At 43.3% G+C, this 21,790-nt stretch overlaps 1 protein-coding gene across 5 annotated transcripts in view; it reads left to right on the forward strand.

Annotated features, from left to right (window-relative positions):
- The window catches only part of fmnl2a (formin-like 2a), a 51,765-nt gene that overhangs the window by 6,511 nt on the left and 23,464 nt on the right, over window positions 1–21,790 (forward strand). For all 5 annotated transcript variants that reach the window (XM_062403377.1, XM_062403378.1, XM_062403380.1 and 2 more), the window contains exons 2-4: window positions 11,648–11,731; window positions 15,651–15,731; window positions 20,386–20,462. In XM_062403377.1, coding sequence (XP_062259361.1) covers window positions 11,648–11,731; window positions 15,651–15,731; window positions 20,386–20,462 — 242 coding nt within the window. The remainder of the gene's footprint in view (window positions 1–11,647; window positions 11,732–15,650; window positions 15,732–20,385; window positions 20,463–21,790) is intronic.

Consider the following 21,790-nt stretch of genomic DNA (forward strand, 5'->3'; position numbering starts at 1 on the left):
GCTTTTCAGCATGATCACACCTGGTTAAAATGCTCCCTGACCCTCGCTTGGGATCAAGTCCTAGGAGTCTGAGATAGTGACCTTACGTCTCAGATCCAGAATATGTAGTTAAAGTTTTGGTTAACATTGCAAAAAAGTTGTACTGAGGGTCGAGTATCAAGTGTTTTCAAGGAAAGAGAAACTTTCCATGGCATCTAATCAGGAGTTACTGAGTCTGTACTTGGCCGTGGCTCTCTTTGCTGTAGGTCGTCCTGCTCTGAGGCAGGTGCACGATGTTGTAGTTTGGAATAGACCACCCTGGTCCTTTCATTCCGGACACAGGCAGTTGCCACTGTTGTCCAACAGGACCGGTCCGAGGGCCCCCACAAAAGACCAGGAGGACCAGCTCTGTGGAGAAGTACATTATGGCGAGGATCTGTCAAGGCTCCAAAGTGGCAGCTGCGCTATAAAAGGGAGATTGCTTGGCTTGAAGTGTGGCACAGGAGTAAGTGTTTTTGTTGTGAACTAAAAAAAAGTTAGTTCACAATCATGGTGTTGAGAGCTCGATCACAGAACTAAGTACGGAACAGCCTTGAAATATCCGTGTCACCGTGACAAATATCTGGTGTTGTGGCCTCAGGGTCAGTTCTATCTCGTGACATTGATGGTGTTGTCATTCTGTTTTAGGGGCCTTGAGCTTTTCTAGGCAAGTTTACAGTTTGATGTGATGCTGGTTTGCAGAATCCTCCTCATGGTTTCATCTACTGGCTTATTTATTTTCTTGTAGCTACTTGGAACTGAATAATGTGGATCTGTGAGACGTGTCTGAAGGCGAGGACTCAGTCTATCAGCTGACATTTTGGAGTTGTCGGTACATGTTGCCCCTCTTTGGACTTCTAACAACTTCACGGTCCTTGTTCATATTTGCAACTGTAACTAATACTGTTAAACTTTGATGATATTTTACATTAAACATATCCTCCTTTTCTTTCTGAGTTTTCCTTTCTCTCTTTGTTTCTTCTTTGTCATACATGCTGCTCTGCTTTTTAAGCAGCCAGAGACAAAAAGGCAGGTTTTGTTAGGTAGGGACTTGCCAGAATTAACATCTGCACAGCAGAATGGGGAGGTCCTGTGCATATGAAAGTACTTCATTGCTCTTTGCCAGAGTTTGATATAGGCCCCATCACAGCTACAGACAATGCCGCAGGCTTTTGCATTAGGCTTCCCTGGACACAGAAGATGAGCCTCTCACCCTGGACCTCCCACATGAAAGCAAAGCAGAGTGGACCAGCCACAGTCTCATTGCTTGTGGTTTAGATTAACTGATTATTCTTTCCAAGTAAAACTCAAAGGCCAAAGCACAGACTGAGTTTGTTTTTTTCAAGAGGGTTTAAGGAGCACATGCCCTGTTGTTGTAGAGTTGCTCTCATTTGACTACAGTGCGATTCAGTTACTACACATTATAAACAACTCTCCAGCAATAATACAGTAGATCACAGAACAGGCTATCATGGGAGAGCAAGTTATTTTTACACTAGTGTTCAGATGTTTTAGCCCTGACGGATTTGATGGAAATTGCTCAGTAGCATTGCAATTTGGTAATTTGGCCGATATGTGATATGTATTTTAACCATAGGACTTATTATAAATAATTATAAATCAAATCAAAACACATTTACAGCAAAAGACATAGATCATAAATTAAGAAAATACTTTTTGTAACATATGTAATGGGAATTCACATTATTGTTTATTCTCTAAAGTCCAATTAACCGCACCTACCTGCAAAAATACATGCAGATACCATTAAAAGGCAACCTGATAAATTGTTTGAGCTCTATGGCACACTGTGTGTTCAGTGTGCTTTATCACCTCTGGCTGGCCTTCATGATTTCGCCTTCCTGCTGTTTATTGTTGACATAAAGGCTGTGATCTAATGTAATGTAATGTAATCTGATCAACGCTCATGTTTTTCTTTGTTTTATCCAAGTACCATTCCTGCCTTTCTTCACTTGATGAGATAGAAGCACATTGCTGCGTTGGGCACCTGTAGCTCAGAGGGCATCAATCATCTCATTAGAAGAAGTGACTGTTTAGCTCTTACTGGTGAATTCTTCTCTGTTTGAGGGATGATGTTTTTGGATGTGAGGGAAATCAACATGGTGGGAATTTACCACAGATTTTGGGCTTTCTGTTGGTATCATGGGTATCAGAGATGGTGGCAGAGACACAAACTGATCCCAAAAGCATAGATAAAGCAAAGAATTACCTAAGACTGTAATGTTAGCTCCTGGTCAGTGAAGGGTTAAAGCTGCCAGCTATAACACGTGAACAAAAATTGATAAGTATATCTTCCTAACACCCCGACAGCTGGCTAGATATAGTTTTCTGTATCAGTGAAAACAAACAGAGCACACACCTTTCTGTCTGTGCAGCCTGTTACAGTTTCCCTGTGAGTGCATGTGTTAGACAACAAGCCAGAAGAAACACCTTTTCCACTTAAATAAGTCTGACTCTGTTACTAACTCGTGTTGCATTGTTTTTGTTTAAATTAAAGCCTGTTTGTGGAATGTAGTTTATGTCCCTTTTCAAACAGCTATCCCACTACATGGCTGTTAGGAAACCCCTCATTGTGCCAGTTATGTGTTTATACTGAAGTAAACAAAGCCAACGTAATGGCAGCACATTGTTGTCAGATGGCAGAGTTGTGATGTTTAACACAACAGCGTCGGTCCAGCCGCCTGTGGTTATGTAAAACTTGGGTGACAAACTGAACACTAGCTGCAATACATGTGATAATGTTTAACACAATACAAGGTTTTGCTCCATGAAAATAGAATTGATGCCCACTCACTGACATGTGGCCATAGATTGTGATGTATCATCTTCCTCCCCCTGAAGCTAAAATATACCAGCTATGAATATTGACATGGTGCGCTTTGGAGCCAGTCATTGCAGTAGCGATCGCGGGGGGGGGGGGAGGGGGCAGGACATTTCATCCCGTTTATATAGCATCAAATACCTATGATCAGAATTACCTAAAATCACCGAAACTCTCTTTGAATAAACCTTTTTTGTCGTGTATTGACTTGTTTGTTTGGTCCATGTCCATGTCCCATCCGCTTATATGGAGGAGGGTGGGTTTATGACCTATACTGCAGCCAGCCATCAGGGGGCGATCAAGACACTTTGGCTTCACTTTTGGGGAGCAGTCATGTTGTCCATCTATGTGTGTGGCCTCTTATATGCAAAGGATGACGTTGTTGTATATCCTGTGGACATGGAGGAAATGATTCTCTTTGTAAATAGAGCAAATACAAACTGTCAGGTCAAAACTTTATTGATGACTTTGATGCATTTGTATTCAACAGCAGACGCATTAAACGCTCTGCAGAGTTATATTTAGCAACAGTTGTACACCCCACAGCCTCCTACAGAAACAAAAAGGATTGTTTTCTACAAATATGTAATTTGAAGTAAACGCATGATTTAATTCTATGACACGCTGCATTTATACTACTAAGACCAGCTGTCTTTGTTTGAGATAAACAACCTCCCTGATTCCTATTCTTTTGTCTTGCGGAGCTGGAACACGAACCCAACCTCTGTCCAGACTCTTTCACAACCTCGCAAACATCTGGCCTGGCTAGAACGCCTCTGTTTTCATGCATCTCTTATTTTATTTGGACAACTTCCTGCTGCTCCAAACAATCTCCATAATGTGTCCGGTGTTTGGATAATGTCCAAAATACGAGACCTTATGTATCAAGCCAAAGTGAGTTACCCACAACTCAGACAATGCAATCGACTTTTAGCCAGATCCTGTATATTTGCCCACAGCACAGCGCACTAAGTGTTATGGATTTGGATGTCTTGTTTGAAGGTTTGTTGAAGAAAACATGTAATAATAAAGAGAAGTTTGACCCTTCACTCAGATTTTAAGACTCACAGGAAGTGAAATCTGTCTCACTCACTTGCAGCTGCTGCATTGCATTTATACGACTGTTGATTTAACTTAATCATTCATCTTATACAGTCTGATATTCCTCTTCCTGGATGCACTGAGTGCTTGATGTTTGACTCACATGCATGTGTTGTCATAACGTTTGACTGTGGTCATGTCGATGCTTGGTGCCAGCGCAATAATTTAATACTTGGTCCATGAAACATAGGCAGTTTCAAGCTAACTTGCCATTCTAGCTAACAGTACAATGCTAAAGAGGAGTACATGAAAAATAAAATCCAGTTCGCGCCTGTTGGCATTTGTTGAAACATTGTCTGATTGGCTGGTGCCTCCAGTGCCGCATGAAAAGTTTTGCTTTGCTCGACTACTGCTGTACGCAACGCAAGGCGACAAAGGGGAACCACAAGGTTTCTTACAGTGGCACAGACGGCACATTATTTACTGTATCTACGATTATAGTAATCGCCTCGAAGGTAAATGAAAGGAATTTGGTTGGAATGTGCCTGTGAGAGGGGCCTCAAACATTTGAACTCACCATTTGGTCAAGGGGGCCATTCCAGTGAACAGCTCCACAAACATAAACACCACGTCCTGATGGAGTGGGCTGCTGAGACGGGGCAGGGGGTCCGGGGGATTACAAAGCTAATCTGAGGACAGACGGGGGACACCTGTGCCCCCAAAGAATGCCGGGGATTACGGATCCACACTGCGCTAATGAGGGGAGGACGGTGCGGTTTGGATAACACATAGCCTGTCGTACTTTATACCTTATCGCTCACCAGCTCCAAGCACCATGGCTTCTCCATTTCACTGCTGGGTAAATTTAGCAACATTTCGTTCATGTGCAGTTGGTCACGTACTTTTACACCTGGGGTAGTGAACATGTACTAGCGACACTAACCTCATATCAATTATTTCCAAGCACAGCAGATCAGTGACTGATAAAGTTCAGTATTGAAAGAGAACAGGGCAGCATCCAGTCATTTCCGGAGTATTGGGCAATTTGCAATTTTGTTTTATGACGAGTCGTCAATAACTTCTGCAGTCAGACGTCTTGTTGTGGCATGCAGCGCGGTGTCTGCAGCGCTGGTTTAGAAACAGCGAGACATTTTATGAAGAGGAATAAATTAGAGGAATGTTGAACCTTTGTTTTCAATGACAAATGTTGCTTATAAATCCGAGAAAACGGTTTTGAGGATTTGGATCGAGCAATGCTGCATCTGCTTGGTCAGGTCAGGCAGCCTGGGGTTCTTTATGATCGTGATATAGTAATGGGAGAGCGTGGGCGTGTCTTAAACACATCCCAGCCGGAGTCCTTGAGGATAAATCAATTCCTGCTCTGAGAGATATCTGACAGGAGGCTGGGTGGCTGCCTCTCCGTCTCTTTTTCGTGTTCCTGTGTGTAGCTGCATCAGAGGAGCTTTTTATCTCTTTTTTTTCTTTCTCACCAGAGCTTTTGATGTTTATCTTGTGAATTGGCTTTAAAAAGTCATCACATCCATGTAGCTCTTGTAGACTTTTCTCATCACATTTTCTGCAACTTTACTCCCACAAAAGCTTTTTCTGTTAGTCGAGATGTGGATGGAGGTTTTGTTTTCACCCCTGTCCATTTGTGTGTTTGTTGGTGTTGTATGTTTATAAGCAAGATTACACAAACATCTGGTGGAAGGATGCAGTCTGAGTCAGGGGGTGGATCCAGGGATTTATCATCACTTTCTTTAACATTGTGAGATCGGGCGTTTTTCAACATTATCCCTGTTGTTTTTTTTTCCAGAGAATAATTGATGACATGGATCTGGCTGCAAACAATCAGGCATATTTTGGCGACTGATATTTATGAGAGTGTGCAATTCTCCATTGTACCACTTCTTTTTCTTTTTTGTGTCATGAATTAATTGTTATGAATTTGAATGATACTAATACAAATGGGTTTGTATCAGGCGCATTTAACAAAGGGGTCTAAAATACCTGCTTTACATTTGTACATTTAGTTTTGCAATAAAATGTCAGTAGGCTGGAAATATATCAAAAATAAGCCCACTAAAGTATAGCAGTGCCTGTTAGTTTAACTGGTTTCAGTATTGGAAGATAGAACTTGTTTGGCCTAGTTAAAGGTCCTTTTTTTGGTTTTACACTGACTCCTCTTGGGAGAGTAATGAGCCCTTCTACCGCCCCACACTGGGTTCTGTTTGCACACCTTGACTTGTAACATATTCCCTTTTTAGACTCATCCCCATGTTGAATGGATGGCTTCTGAGTTTTGTTAACACAGTCCACATCGCTCCTCGGCAATAGCAGCAACAGCAGGTCCTTCATGTGGGCTGCGTGTTTGCTTTTCTGGCCCAGCTGTGCTGTGAAGGCCGTGCCTCCTCAGACCTCCTGGAAGGTGGTGGGTGGTTGGTGGTGGGCTTCGGGCCAGCGGTCTATTTTTTTTACTCCTTTTTGTGACTCAGGCGGCCTAATGAGAGGATACGTGGACAATAATAGACCATTTTTATGAGGCTTAAGAACTGATGTGAGCTGAACACAGACATAAATTGATATTAGTTGCACTGGTTTAGGTTGAGCCACTGGTTGTCATAGTTAAACAGGGTCCAATATGGAATACCTTAGCTGCACCATGGTTTGTAGAGACGTGATCACAGGTGTTTCTGCTACAGCCTCTCAACAGAGAGTTTAACACTCGATATTGTCAACGTCCTCAAACACGGCCAGTACGTTAGTTACTTCTTTGTCCAAGTTGTACCTGTTGTTCTTTTGCAGCTTCTACTGCAAATCTCCACCAGCAGCTCCTTACAGCTTCAGCGTTCCTGTCTTGCAAACTGTAATCATGGGTATTCCAACCAGTCAGTTGTGTTGTGCGTATTTTAATCCACACTTTGATGTTTATGGGGTCATTTTACTGTCTGCTTGCTCACAGACATGCAGCTCACTGAATATGTCTTTATGGAGTCTTTACAATCCTCTCTCGTCAATGATCACAAGATATTTATGAGCCCAAAGAGAAGAAGTAGCGTAAGGACATGGGTTGTTGTTTGTGTTTAAGACTTTACGCTCGACAGCCGTTAACTGTCTTGAATCGTTTACATAGCATGTAGCTGACGGCTGTTTGTGTTTGACCTTGCAACAGGCCGGTGATCATAACGGATTAAATGCTGACTGGATTTTGTTTCATGTCTTTTGTTATTAAAAAAAAAATGTTTTTTGAGCAGACTATTGCAAAGATAAATTGAGTAACACAGAACAAGGCCCTGAGCTGACACTTGCAAGAACAGGCTCACACACACCTACACACACACATGCACACACATGCTTGAAAGGTCCGGGGTGATTATCCATTGTTTTAATAATACAACACTGCTTGGCAAGCTTTTTGTGCTCAAAAACCAAACCCGAAAACATTATTTTGTGATGCATCAATGATTGCGTTCATATTCATTCTAATACATAGCAGGGTTCTACAGAGGAACAGTTAATGTCCTGCTGTACAAGTCCTGTTTTGAGCTAAATGTCATCGCACTTATGTTTCTATAGTAATTCATGACGATTCAGCACAGATGTTCGACAGCTGCTTCGAGCACCAAGTGAGCCTGGAGATGCTGAAGCGTTAAAACCTCGCATTTCACAGGATCCGGTCATTTCCTGAATCCCCCGCCCTCAATGTGTGATTCTCCCTCACGCTTGCTACTCTTGATGTCCGTTGCTGGTTCACTTTCATTATTTTCATGCAAGAAACTTCTTCAAGTTAATTTGCTAATGACAATTTGATTACTGAAGCTTGTAATAGAGATTCCTCTCCATGAAACACTCCATCAGACACTTTGCATCTGCTCCGTTTTATCTTTAGGTACCAAACCCTCCACGCAGCTGATACGGTGATGGCAGACAGCTGAGTTATCATGTTGCTTGTTTTAACAGCAGGTTGCTCAAAGTGTAGATCCACATATTCAATGTCAGAACATCTGTCACCGGTTTATGTGAATGTTTTTTCTCGTTTCCCAGACCCAGTGGCTGGGCATTGCTGGACGTGTTGTAATCCTCCTAACTTTATTGGAGCTACACTTTAATTACGGTGGGATTTACTAATGAGTCAAATTTAGACGTGGGTGGATCGGTGAGGGTGGTCTGCCGTCACGTGCTGGCGAAAAGCCGCCGCACCCTCCGCAACAGCTCCCCATTAATAACACAGATGCACACAGACACACACAGGCCCAGATCGTGCGGGTGTAGATGTCGGGTAACGTGACCCCAGAGAGCTGAGTACCTGTCACAGCTCATTAGCACTGGGATGAAGTGAAGTCTGGTAGAAGTGGTCCTTTGCTTTAGTTGGAGCGTCACCAAGCAGGACTCTCGAATCTCAGTGCAGCCGCAGCGTCTCTGAAAACCACCCAGTCACCCAAACACGCCGCAGGAGCTCAGCACCTATATCGAGCACCCACGTCATCACACCAGCCTATTTATATCCAAACCTATAGTCTAGACATTAGTTATGTAATTTACTTTTTTTGTCGTTGCTGTAAAATCCTTTCACACTTCTCTGTGTAAAATAGCGAAGCCGCCGGTTGCTTCCTTTCATTTCATTTGAAGGTCTGCTCGGGTATCAAATTGTATTTTAATGTGTTTAGGGAAGGGAAGTGGGTATAAACGCTGCTCCACTGGTGAGCCGCCAAACTGAGTCAATATGATCCCCCCTGACTCCCAATTCCCTGCAGTCAGCATAGCAGCAATCAGCCCACCGTGTAGCTTCGGCTGAATACTGATGCAATTTCCTGCCCGCTCTTTTAGAGAGGAGTAGACGGGCTACAGCCGGGATTAGACCAAATATAACCCAAGTTCTGTGCTTCACATTGATTTTGATGCATCGAAAGATAAACACACAGAAGACAAATTGTACTCTTGTATTTACTCTTTCTTTTAGGATTTCACTTTTCAGGCTTATTGGCTCCTGTGAAGTAAATCAATTGCGCCTCATCAATATCTGTTTATCAGCCGGTTTTAATTATGTGAAGGACAGAAACTTAAGGGAGACAATGAAATATCTGCTCTCAGTGGAACACATAGCCCTCATGACACCACATTTAAATTCACTAGATCCATTTTTGTTAGGATCTGCATCAAATTGCACATGCTCATACATCCCAGTCCCTTAAACACTGCTGATTCATCAAGATCCAGGAGTTATTTACTGAGAAATCAACAAAAATGTTGAAGTAAGTCCCAATTATCAACGTTAAAGAAAGTGGAAATAAAAATATCCTGGATCTGCCCTCCGTCCCTCTGCCTCCTCAGCATCTCTCTGCACATTGATTTTCTCTTACCAATGCACTTATAGTATTGAAATGGTTATATTAAATTTTCCATAGCTCTAGAGTAAGTTGGGGCTCAAACCACTCAATCAGTGTCCCGCTCACCAAGCCAGGTTCCAACCAGGGGATATTCCTCATCCATCTTCCTCTCGCTCCCCCCCCTTTGACTCTGCTGGAAAATCCAGCAGAGACAAAAAAAAAAAGTGGAGGCCGAGCCCTGAACACACACACACTGATAGATTATCCAGCCTATCAGAAGAGCAGTGGGGGGAGAGCCCCAAGCTGAGCGCTGCATAATAACCATGTTTCCCCCGTTTTTCACTTACCAGTGGAAAATATTCTCACAATACCATTTGTGACATCTTTTAAGACTGAAAGTTGCACATGAAACACTCTTGATGCAGCTTTTTTAGTTTCATGTAAGATGGATTTGCCCTGAGGCGTCTAAGCAAATCTCCAGCTTGGTAACATTTTTCTTTGTGGCCAAATTTGCACCATGTACTTTATGGAGGTGGTGCGATTAAGTGCAAGGTTAATTGTCCCAAGCTTTTTTTAATTTGCACGAGGGCGTGGTGAATCACAGTAGTTAACGAAAGAGCCAACTTTCTAGACGACTGCAGAGGTGTTCCAACATGAAGCAGATGTCGATAAAGGACAGCAGGATAAAGAAAAGGAGTTGTGTAACCGTTTTTTTGGGACGTCAGGGGAGTAGTTTCAGATATAGAGTGTTAACTAGTAGAGAGATATGTCCTGCACAACACTGAAGGGGAATATTTGATGTTTTGCAATCGGGATAATAAAAAACAGAAGAAAAAGAGACAAAAAGTAGCTTCTCCGTTCAGTGTAATTGAGGAGAAACATCTTTTTCTTTGCAGTTCTTGTCTGCAGCTTCTCACATGGCAGATATTTTGGGATCTTTCTCATTAGTGGCTTTTTCGGTTTCCCATGACTTGGGAACTGGTTTCCAGGATGGTGTTTTAACCTGGTTGGACAGGAAAAAAAAAAAAAAAAACTAGTCAGGGGAAGCAAATGAAGATTTGTTTTGGCTTCTCCTTAACAACTGTTTCCAAGGTGGCTCTGAGAAAGAGGCCTCAAGGTTTCCCACGTCTGCAGCGGAGCCGCTTCGTAAGCTTGTTCAGTGACTGTTGTAGTTTAACTACTAGTCTGCCATTGCTTGAATTGCCTCTATAATTAATGTCACTCTCAATGTCTTAATCATTAGAATGTCAATCAGGAGAGTGTGTAGCTCCACCAAGGCCCAACAGTCCCCTAATGAAACCTCATTTAAATCTGCTAGAACCAGAGTTATATTTAGATCTGCTGCCAATTTCTCACTGATCCTCTAAATTGACCTTAGTTTGAACATATAGCTCAGTGAGTGATTCCTCTGGGAAATTGGTCAAAATGCCAGAGAAATGCCAATGTTCTCTTGCAATGTTAAAGAAAGTGAAAAGAAAATAAATGCCGGTTCTGATGTTTTTGTGCTGTTCCATGCCAAAATTAAATGGCTTCTTTCCTGGTACATGTCCCGTTCCTCCAAGTTTCACCGAAATCTGTTCAGTAGTTTTTTTCGGTGATCCTCCTGACAAACTAAAAATAGCAGATTTCTGTGAAGTGATTCAAATTTCTATTTTGACAGTATAAAACAAAACTTTGTCAGTTCCCTTTTTAATTTTTTTTTTGCTGCTGGCAACTCACTTGTAGTGTCACAGTTTTAATTGGAAATAACGTTGTTTTAAGAATCTCTCTTACCACATGTCAACACTGTTTGTTTCAAACCAAGGGACCTTCGTTAACTCTTATTCCCCTTGTTTCCTTTTGGTTTCTCTTCTTTAATAAAATGTCCCAAAAGGTCCCAAATCTTGTCTCTCAATCAGACCACTCATGATAATGACATGCTGTAGGTTATGTGGAGATCTTTTTTTTTTAAACTTTTTGCATACAATTTAGTTTGTGCCGTTCTGCTTCCATGAGGAAGAAATTTTGTGACCTTTCTTTGTTGAAATGCCACCAAACTACATTTAGCCTCTTCTTTAACCTCTGTAATCCAAACCCGTTTATAAAGATCAAGTGGAGGGATTATTCAGATCAGGTGCAGCACTGTCACCCATTGTTTCGGAGGTTCCTGCTGACATGGCATAGTTCTTGAGAGAGTCTGTAATTGGTTTGTAAGCAGGATGGCTAAAGATAAGATCAGACTTTTCTGTCTCTGTAACACAGTTTAAAGACGCGTATATATCTTCCAGTGGAGATCATGAATCCCTTTACCTGAAGGAGCTTCATTGTTTGAGTCGGAGTGTGTGTGTGTGTGTGTGTTTTCAGTTATTACTCGACTCATGTGTGTGATGATATTTCATTACCTGCATCAAATTAACTCTGACCTTTTTCTCTTTTCCAGAGTTCGATGAATCTTCCTCCAGACAAAGCACGACTGTTGCGGCAGTATGACAACGAGAAGAAGTGGGAACTCATCTGCGATCAGGTGGGCACCAGTCTCATCTGTTTACTTCAAGCACCGTGGCTGCATAATTACCATTGAGATGCATTAAGCTGTATAGTCATCAATCAACCTTTGCAGTTCAGCAGAGTAAAGACAAAGCGATGCCACGTGCATGTACTGTACATTTCAACTGTCTACTGTAGATTTAAACCTAGAGATGCTCGGCTGGCGTGTGGTGACGACAGCAGCCGCGCTCCGTTGCCCTGCCTTTATCCTGTAAGCCTGTCTTGGCCTTTACACCCTGCCCCGACTTCCCTGGTCAAGTGGGTTAAGTGGCACAGCGGGGAGCACACATCAGTTAAAAAAACTGGGCCTGTTACCGGCATCAGTGCAGCGTTGAGGAAATAACAGAGGGTGCATGTTGTGCACCGAGCTGTGATCTGAGTGCTCCACTCAGCCCGCAACCTCCGTGCCATGGAGTTGTTCTGCATCCCTGAGCAGAGGAGAAAAAAGAAAAAACGGAGACCAGATCAAGACCACCACCCACTAAAGATGTATTGATGCCCACTGACCCTGAAGGGAACGGTGCCAGAGGGAGCCCACGCTGCCACTGACCAGCAGACACACATCCTCTCTTAACCTCTTTCGAGGGCTCTAGTGTTCCTCTCTCAGACCTGAAGTGAAAATAGTGGGTTTCCTCTTTATTGTAAGTGAAGCGGACGACACCTAAACACAGCGCAGGGATTATACTGAGGAGAGAGGGGAAAACCCAATACGCTATAGAGTCGTCCAATCAGTCTTATCTATGTCTACAATGACGGGTATCGACTGTAGGTGTGAACCTTATATCATTGTACAATACAATTATTTTAACATTGAAGAACATCACTGAAACCAGTCCTCCGACGTCTGTACCGCCCCCTCGTTCTCCCAACAAGCTTATACCCATGACAGTGCAGGCAGCTCAGGGAGTAAAGTGTTTTCTGTGTGACAGCTACAGTGAATCTCCTTATGTAACCATTGCAACAGGGATGGAGGGAGGCGGAGATGACAGGTGAACCCCCCCCCCCCCATCCCTTTGAAAAAACATGCCCTGCAAAGTTTTAAATATTAAATCATGAGGCTTTATGAAGGATGGAAACATTTCTGTCGATGAGGAAGACATCTGGAGTAAAGGAGACGACACGGTTCCTATAGAAGTGGCTCTTACAGCTCAGTCGAATGCACCCAAAACCACTTTCTACTGGTCCGTGATCTCCCCTCTCGAGGCTGCTCTCGTCAGGTGCAGAGGGGGGGGATTTGTACCGCACCTCTCAAATTAAGCCCAGACCAGCTCTCCCAGACAAAACCACCACAGAGAGCATGTTGGAACCAGTTTTATACGAGCTCCTTAAAGCCAGACATGTGTTCTTTATGATACACTCTCCTGCTTCATGTATTTACAGCCTGTTTCCATTCCATGCATTTCTTTGCATGCAACGAGGTGCATTCAGCAGCACCAAGCGTCTGCCAGATTTCTTCTTTTATCGCAGCTCTGGAGCAAATGAAAGTCTCAACCGGGACCGAGCTGTCCGTCAGCTGTGTCCATGACGGGCAGCTCTCTTTCCTGACACAGCTGTTGTCCTTCCTGTTTTCATGAGATAGTCGCTCTGGAGCTGGGAGAAATGTGATGTGGCCGATAACGCAGCAGAGCCAGGAGCATTTGATTCAGGGTTTTGAACACAGAGGAAAAGACATTAAGCTTGTAATAGAATTTCATCTCGATCGAGACTTGAGATTAGTTCTCTGTTCATTTATTTGCTGTAATTTGTGGGAATGTGGTATTGAATTTCATGCTAGTGTAACATATATCTGTGAGTGTGGCCACCACCAAATTAATTCACACTCGATTCATTTCGATGGGGTTTTGTTGGAAACTCATGTATACTGGTAAAATACATGGCTATAAAAACAGTGAATGCTTGTTTGTGTAATTTTGATGAAAGTAAATGAAGTTACCACTGTGGAGATAAAGGTTTCGACTCTCAGTTCCCAGTTTGTTCTGGCTCGAATGTCTTTGTGAAGACGTGTTGTGTTGGGAGCCAGTGAGGGCCTGTTGTCCTTGTCGCTGCGCTTGTGCCTCGTTGGTCGGAGCCTCTGCAAAGTTTGGGGTTAAATCTGCCCATGATTTACTGAAGGTTGTTACTGGCGGGGGGGGGGGGAAGAGTGGTCTGTGACTGCTGAACCACATGAACCCGAAAGAAACAGGGCATTTCAAATAAGTGAGAAAAACAGGAAAATAAAATTTAATCCACCAAACACCTACTTGCTCTGGTGGAAAACTGTTAAGAACTTGCTCGAGAACAAAACCAATACTAACATTAAGTATACTGTTTTTGAACTGGCATTGAGTGGGTTGTTTTTTGTTGCGCGCGAAATGACCCACCTCCACTATTAGGCGGCTGTGGCTCAGACAGTAGAGAGGGTCGCACACTAACCGCTATATCAATGTGTGTGAATGAGCGGTTGATAAGACTGGGAAAGCACTCTATGAATATAATCCCTTTACCATATCTACCGAATAGACTCAGAAAACCATGCAGCTGCTGAGTTTGCTGGATGTACAGACCTCCACCAGCTGACTGATGCATGTGTGACTTCCTACCATACCGGTGTAAGAGCACACTTATGTTACAGATCTTCATCAGAGATTCATGGAAATGTTTGTGCGCTCTGAACATCAGATTCTGTTCCTTGAAAGTCTTCACCTAGAAGTCAGACATCTGTCCTGGCTGGTCGGCAAAGAAAGGAAAGGGTGCTGCTCTTTTCCCTCCTGTGTGATGAATGAATTTCTTGATGTTTTCTGTCTCTGCTCTGATGCAGCATTGTCTGTTAACTCGCTCACCATTCATGCCACTGTTGCGTAGCGCTCAGCCTGCTCTAAATACGGTTTCCCGCTCAACACACTGATCCAAATCCAGCACTAATCTGTTGTATTTATATTTAGAGCACAATAACGTGAGGGATTTGACCTAAAACCTGTTCCTGGCTGAACACGGGACATGTACTCACACAATCCCTGAGACAGATTCTGCTTTTTTACGCTCATTAAACTAATGACAATAATTATCAGAACGATCAGTGTGTGATATTCTGCCGGCTGGATGACCTCAGCTGTCGCAGTCTCCTTGCTCAGTGTTTATCAGACTGTGGCCAGTGATCTGCACGGTTCGTCACCCTCCTGCTGTCATCCACCTGTGTGGCAGCTAAACACAAGTGTTGAAGAAGAATTGTTTAACTTTTAATATTTTTTGCAGATAGAAAAAAAAAAGGATAATAGGATAGAAACTCATACTGTTGTCTTCTGTCACTCCCTCTCTAACAGGCCAAACATGCTGTGTCAGCACACTTGTCCCCACACAGGTTGTCTTAAAGTGCGATGTGTAAATTATCCTTGAAAGGCCCCAAAGTGAATTTTAAATCTCCAAGAAAAGCAAACCGATACCGGTTTCTTGACACCTGAAGTCAACCACACAAACACGTGACCTTTATATAAAAGGTTTATCTCCCAGTAAAGCGGCTTCTTAGCACAGGAGTCATTGGCGTTATTTTCATTCGGCCTCTTAAAGTTGAACATAATCTGTGGATCCCATCAGTTGAAGGATAACTCAAGGGTGTAATTCACTCAGAGCCTGTTCAGTTTTAATCTGACGGCTTTAGTGTCAACAACAGTGTCCTGTGAACAGGAGATGTGCTCAGACCTGTGACAGCGGGATTCTTCTTATTACATCATACAAGTGTGTGTGTGTGTGTCACACAGTTCCACAGAACTGTCACAAATCAAAGCTTCATTCAAGAGGAATTTCGGGAATGTTCAAATGTGTTTTTTAAAATGTTTAACTTCCTCTGTCTGAGGGATTCTGTTTCTGTTTTCTCACTCAGCTGTCTGCCCACCTCACTCTTGTTTTCCTCTTTTTCACAGGAGCGATTCCAGGTGAAAAACCCGCCTCACACGTACCTGCAGAAGCTGAGGAGTTATCTAGACCCAGCAGTCACAAGAAAGGTGAACGCCCTCTTTCAAACGCTCTGTCCTTTCCCACTGGCCCGGCTGTTCCGCAGCTGCAGCTTCTTTCCTTCCCATTCGACCCTCTATCTCCTGTTCAGGATATCCCTGCAGCTGAGGAAAGATTGCACACAGGGTTCCTGCAGGAGACGACTTGGGAACTTTAGTTACAGAACAGGCGGCTGTGGGGTTCAGTGAGAAAAGGAGACAGTTGTATATCTGGCCGTCCAGGTCTGAGAAAGTACTGTCCAGCTGAAGAGTCATTAGGCCCGACACCATGAGGAGAGAAAAGGGTAGTTACTTGAAGGAAGAGGAGAATAATAGTGCTGCAGACAGTCGGACTTCAGGCATCGACAAGACCTCGCACCGTGGCAGGAGCTCACCGAAGGTATCGAGCAGCTACACGATAGGAATAGTGTTATGTCCTGGCAGCAGCCCGTCCAGTGTGTTTCCTTGGTGGGCTGCAGAGGAGAGTAAGAGGAGGGGCTCCATGAAGCCAAGAATCAGCCAGCTCTCAGGCTTTGCCAAATTTCAGGCTTTCTGGCTTGAGTGATAGAGTCGTGTGGGGAGTGCTGGGACACCAGTCTCGATGATAAACAAATTAACCAACAGCCTCTGCCAGAATAACAACAAATTACTGAATAATTCAGTTTTGCACTGACTGGAATAAAAAATTCAGCTGGAATGGCATGAAGAGGGATGACTGTGGCAAAAGGGGAACAAATGGGAACAGAGAGGCACATGTACACACTGAGATACATCTTTCTGCCTCATTTTTATAAAAGATTTTAGGTTTTGCCGGAGGTATTGTGAAGTGTAGCTTCATTCATTTATTTTATACAGATAAGGGGTTAAATAAAGTAGGAATTATAACGGTAATATGGTTTGCTAAGAGAAAGCAAATGACTTACTAAAGGTAATGGATAAATTGATAAGAACTTGCTAACTATATTGGATAATGATTGAAATATCTCAAATTAAAGTGTGTTTATAAATGAGTAAAACAGCTATAAAGTAATGGACTAAATTTGTGAAATTATTAAAAGCTAAGTTCAATAACTAACTCAATATAAGGGATAAATGAGTGAAATAGACTGGCTGTTGTTTTGTGATCATATAGTGAAACATACAGTTTAAATAATACGTTTTCGTGGAAGGGCCTTCAGGTTCGGAAACCACTGGTTCCCAATGCTGCTGCATGCCTGTGGTTTCTGAATCATAATGTGAAAGAAAACACACAACTAGATCTGATAAAAGCCGGAGTGACGCAAGTTTACAAAGACAAAGTCGACACAACGCGAGGTCAACGCGTGACAGTCTGTACCAGTCTCAAGGTGATAGACATGAAGGCCTGTTCACAGCTGGTATGGATCTGGCTGTGAAAAAGTATTAAGTAGTATATATTAGTAGGGTATATAAGTGTATCTCGTCACTTCCTCCTTCTGCAGTTCTTTGGAGCAAGGCACACCACCTAACTGCTCAAAGGTAAGATAGTCAGGTGCCATTTTTTTCTTAAACATGGCGAATTTTGGGTCTTATAGCCTTGACTGTATGTGCGCTCTCTGAGTGGCCCTTCTTGTAAAATGCATGGCTCCCGAAGAAAACAAAATCGACAAGCTTTTGCGGTGCTAGGAGTTCACCCCAGGTCAGAACCAGGTGAACCCCCCCCCCCCCCCCCCCCCCCCCCTCACACTTACTGCTAAGCATTCATGTTTAGCTAACAGACAGAGTGGTATTGATCTTCTCCTTGAACTTTCAGCAAGAAAGTATTTTCCTAAACATTGCGCTCTCTTCCTTTTTTTGACCTTGGCTAAACCTCTCTGGGTTCTAAGCACCATCATGGCTGAATGACCTCATCAGAAGTAGACAGCCACAAGTGTCTGTTTGTTTTGCATCCTTCTCTTATCTTGTTTAAACTCATCCGGGGCCACATGACTAACTGGGTCTCTATACAACCATTCTGGATTAGACAACCTTTGAGGGACCTCCCTAAACCTCACTTTGTTCATTTGTCGTCTCGTTTTTACGGCTGTTTGTTGTTTAGTCTCATCGGCCGAGACACGTGGGATTTGGGGAAATCGGCCTGTTCAAAAACCTCCAAGCAGACACAGACGCAGGAGTTGAATGTGTAAAGTGAGAAGGGAGAGGGAGGGAGGGAGGGAGGGAAAGGCTGAATGATGGAGGGCTAAAGGGGGGAGAAAGAGATGGACAGAATGCAGGGGAGAGAGAGAGAGACAAAAAAAACGGCACAAGAGAGCACGGAGGAAAAGAAAGAGTTATGGGCTTCTTCCCTCATTCCTGCTCCATCCCCCTTTTCTTCAAACTCAAACAATTGTGCCACTGTGAGCGAGCTGGAGGTCATTGCCTCTGCTTTCCATAGGCAGGCTCCGGTGCATTCCTCTGGGCTGCTCCCAGCCAATAGGCAGCCAAGGAGGAAGAGCTCCGGTCCAACTAGTCCCCAAGAATGTATCAGCCATTGATTTGTTTCCAGGATGACCCCTCCTGAGCTCGCACTCCCCCAAATTTCTCCCTGTTTCTCCCTCCCCCAGCACCGGTTATATGTCCCGTCTCCCTGGTCTCACTTGCTTCCTTTCACTTCTCCCTCTCTGTCTCCTCTCTCTCTCTCTGTCTTCTCTCTCTCTCTCTCTCTCTCTCTCTGTCTCCTCTCTCTCTCTCTCTCTCCCTCGTTCCCTCTGTCGGCTCGTCTCTCGGTGATGCAGCTGGTAGTACTTAAAGTGTGGAGTGTAGTGTGTTTGGTGGGAGATGAAGAAGAAGAAGAAGAAGTTGAAGGGGGGGGGGTGCCTCTGAGAGCTTGCGCAGTATTCCTAAATATGCTCTGCTTTCCACAAAGACACACAAAGGACTCCTCCCTAATAAAAACACTCTGTTTCTCATCTCCTCTTGTGCCAAACACACACCGCCCAAGCCCAAAGACACAGACTACAGGGAGAGAGAGGGAGAGAGAGAGACACCAGCTATGGGAACAGCTCTCTTCTCAGTGAATGTTAATAATAGGTTAACACTGGGCTGAGTTCTGTTTCCTCCCTGATACTAACACATCATGGAAAGTGACCCGGCCCTCCCTCCAACCCTGGATCTCTTCTCTGCTCCTCTCTTCTCCTCTCAAGTTTATAGTGACCTCATGTTTATAATGATTCTAAAAAACTGTGATAAAGAAGCAAACTCTGACATTTGACAAGCTGTTGTTTCTGCCTGCACAATAATGAATTTAATATGAAAATGGTGACCATCAGTTTAATGCTGAACAACAAATCATTTAATTTATTCATTTATTCGTTTGCTGTTGCAGAAGTGAAGCTTTTTGGTTGGGCCGGGACTTTTTCAGTTTCACACTGAACAGAGTTGATAAAACCAAACTTAGTAAATAGAAACTAAGGTTTGTGGTAATTTCCTTAAAGTAACAACACTATGTTTTTTTTTTGACAGAACTTCCATTGTAATCAATCCGATTCATCTATTTGCAATGCCAATCAATCATCAATGTTTTATTTATTATTAATTAATTATAATTTAAAACATTTACAAACTTGTTTCGAAATTCAATGTTTGACCAAAACGTATCATTAAATTATTACATTTTTCCCTCCTACCGATATTGATATTACTGCAAATGAGGAGTTGTCAGACTTTTATCTTCAAATAACAGGAAACAAACTGGGTCCAAAAAAGTATAGAAACTCCACCAACTTTTAGAGTTTTCTCATGATTCCATTCTTTACTTCATAGGGATATATGCATTCAGATTTTTCCTTCTTCCTGTCATATTAAAACTTTAACAGGCGAAGAGGGATTGCTTGGCTTCTTGTTATTTTAATTTTTTTAAGCAGCACACAAATCCCTATACAAAATATAAAAAATCCCTTTGTGATGCGAGGAACTGTTTGAGCTGCAGAAGACAGCGACACGTATTAAAGCTGAATTTTTACTTTTCGTCTCTCCTCTGATGCAACAGTCTCACACCCTCTCATCTGCCCCCCCCTCCCCCCCCGCACTGAGGCCGCTGGTGCTAGATCACCACCGGTAATTTTCTCTGCCTCTTTTGTCCCTGCGGTTGTGTAACAGCCTGAAGGGCCCTTTGTTTTGGGTTTCTGCGGATCACCTCCTGTCAGAGGATGGAATCAAAAGCGAAACCCGCTCACGTTCTCTCTCTTCGCTCTTGTTTTCTGTTTCATCTGTGAGCACGGCTCCGAACCCTCATGCACGTCTCCCCCAAACCTCCTTCTAGTCACCGTATCCACAGTAACAGGGAACAAGAATGTGTGTATGTGGGTCCGCCTGGTGTCCCGGTTGGTTCTTAGAGGTAACCAATTAGGGGACTTGATTTTATCACGCTGCTACCAGGAAGGATTACAGAATCAACATGAGCACACAAGATAACAGGAACTATTTCTATATTCACAGCTTCCAGTCACTCAGCTTCTCTTTTAGCCTGGTGAATAGTAACTGATGAGAACGACCTGGTTTATAATCAGCGCTGCTCTTTTCTGTTTTCAAATATAAATGTCACCTTGTCTGTTTGTCTGACCTTTAAAAGTTCTCCCCAGCCAAAACATCCCTGTGCTACCACTCACCAGCTTTACACTCCTTGTGGTGTGATGAAATATTAACTTGCCCCTTTTCTTCCCTTCCCCAGAAATTCAGACGGAGGGTTCAGGAGTCCACCCAAGTCCTGAGAGAACTGGAAATTTCATTACGGACCAATCACATAGGGTGAGTCACGGCAGGATTGTGTGAAGCTTGTGCAGAGCTGAAAGTCCTGGACCTGGTTATATTAGAATCAGGGGGGAGAAAAAAGTCTGGCATTCCAGACACCCGGAGACGCTGACGCTATAACCGCCACCACCATCCCCCATTCATCTCTACGCTCTGTCCTAATATTACACAGAAAAGTTGTGTGGCGATGGAGGATAGATGAATCGATTGATCGTTCGGTGCGGCCGACACGTGAAGAGCCTCTGGAGGAAGGAAAACACGTTTTTCTTTATGCACAACTCGAAACAAATCGGCGTTTCAATTTGCCATCCTGTTCCTGTAGAGGTATTATAGGAGATGCTGCTAAAGGATTAGGCAACAGATAATAAAACGTATTCAGTTTTCTCCTGTAATTCCAGGTATTCCAGGATAACATGCTCAGACCTGTCACAGCTGATACTGATCCAGTGCAGCTCCGTCAGCCTCATTGAAAGATCAATATCTCAGTGAGAGTTAGCGAGATACAAGGTTTCACTGGTTTGTCTCGCTCCAGATCACAAGACCTGTTGGTTCGATCAGAGGCCCTTGATAGACGCTCAGCATTATTAATAAGGCCTAATGCATTCTGGGATCTGTAGGATCATTTATCAAGGCAAGCCCTAAATGAATTAGAATCAGATTTGTATTTAATGTGATGGTCAAATAAATATAAGCAGTACACAAACTCTGACACTGGTCACAATACGTCTCGCAGTTTCAATAACAGAGAATTTACCCGACATAAGTGAAATCAATGAAAATAAATGTTATAGTTCTTATCCAATGTGGTTTTAGACAAATAAAGGAAAACGGCAGCATTAAAGGGGAACTGGGCCAATTTTAGAAATTGATTAATGGGATACTGAGTGTACTAATGAAACGTCAGCATTCATTAGTCTGGATGAGGATGAGAGCCAACAGCTGAGAGGGATGTTGGAGGTTTGCGACCACAGGATATATTTGCCGTTTTCAGACATGAAACCCGGAAAATTGGATGCAGATATTTTCTGATGTTTGTCTTTTAAAAATATGAAGAATGCAGCAGGAGATCGTCTGGGTCAGATGCTTTTACAACAACAGGACAATGTCCAAAATGTCTGGCAGGAAACGTTCTGCAACAGAGCAACTGATTCGCACATCTGCGTTCTCACGTACAGCTCCTCTGGAAAATGTCGGGATTTCATGGCATGTCGGAAAGCAACCACAAAAGACCCTGTTGAGTGTAGACCCTGTGTCGAGGACAGGAAGTAGAAGAAACTCTGAGGGCATCTGCTGGCTACAGACTGTTGTGACAGCGGAGAGGCAGA

This window comes from Platichthys flesus, chromosome 13, assembly GCF_949316205.1.
Source record: "Platichthys flesus chromosome 13, fPlaFle2.1, whole genome shotgun sequence".
NCBI lineage: Eukaryota > Metazoa > Chordata > Actinopteri > Pleuronectiformes > Pleuronectidae > Platichthys > Platichthys flesus.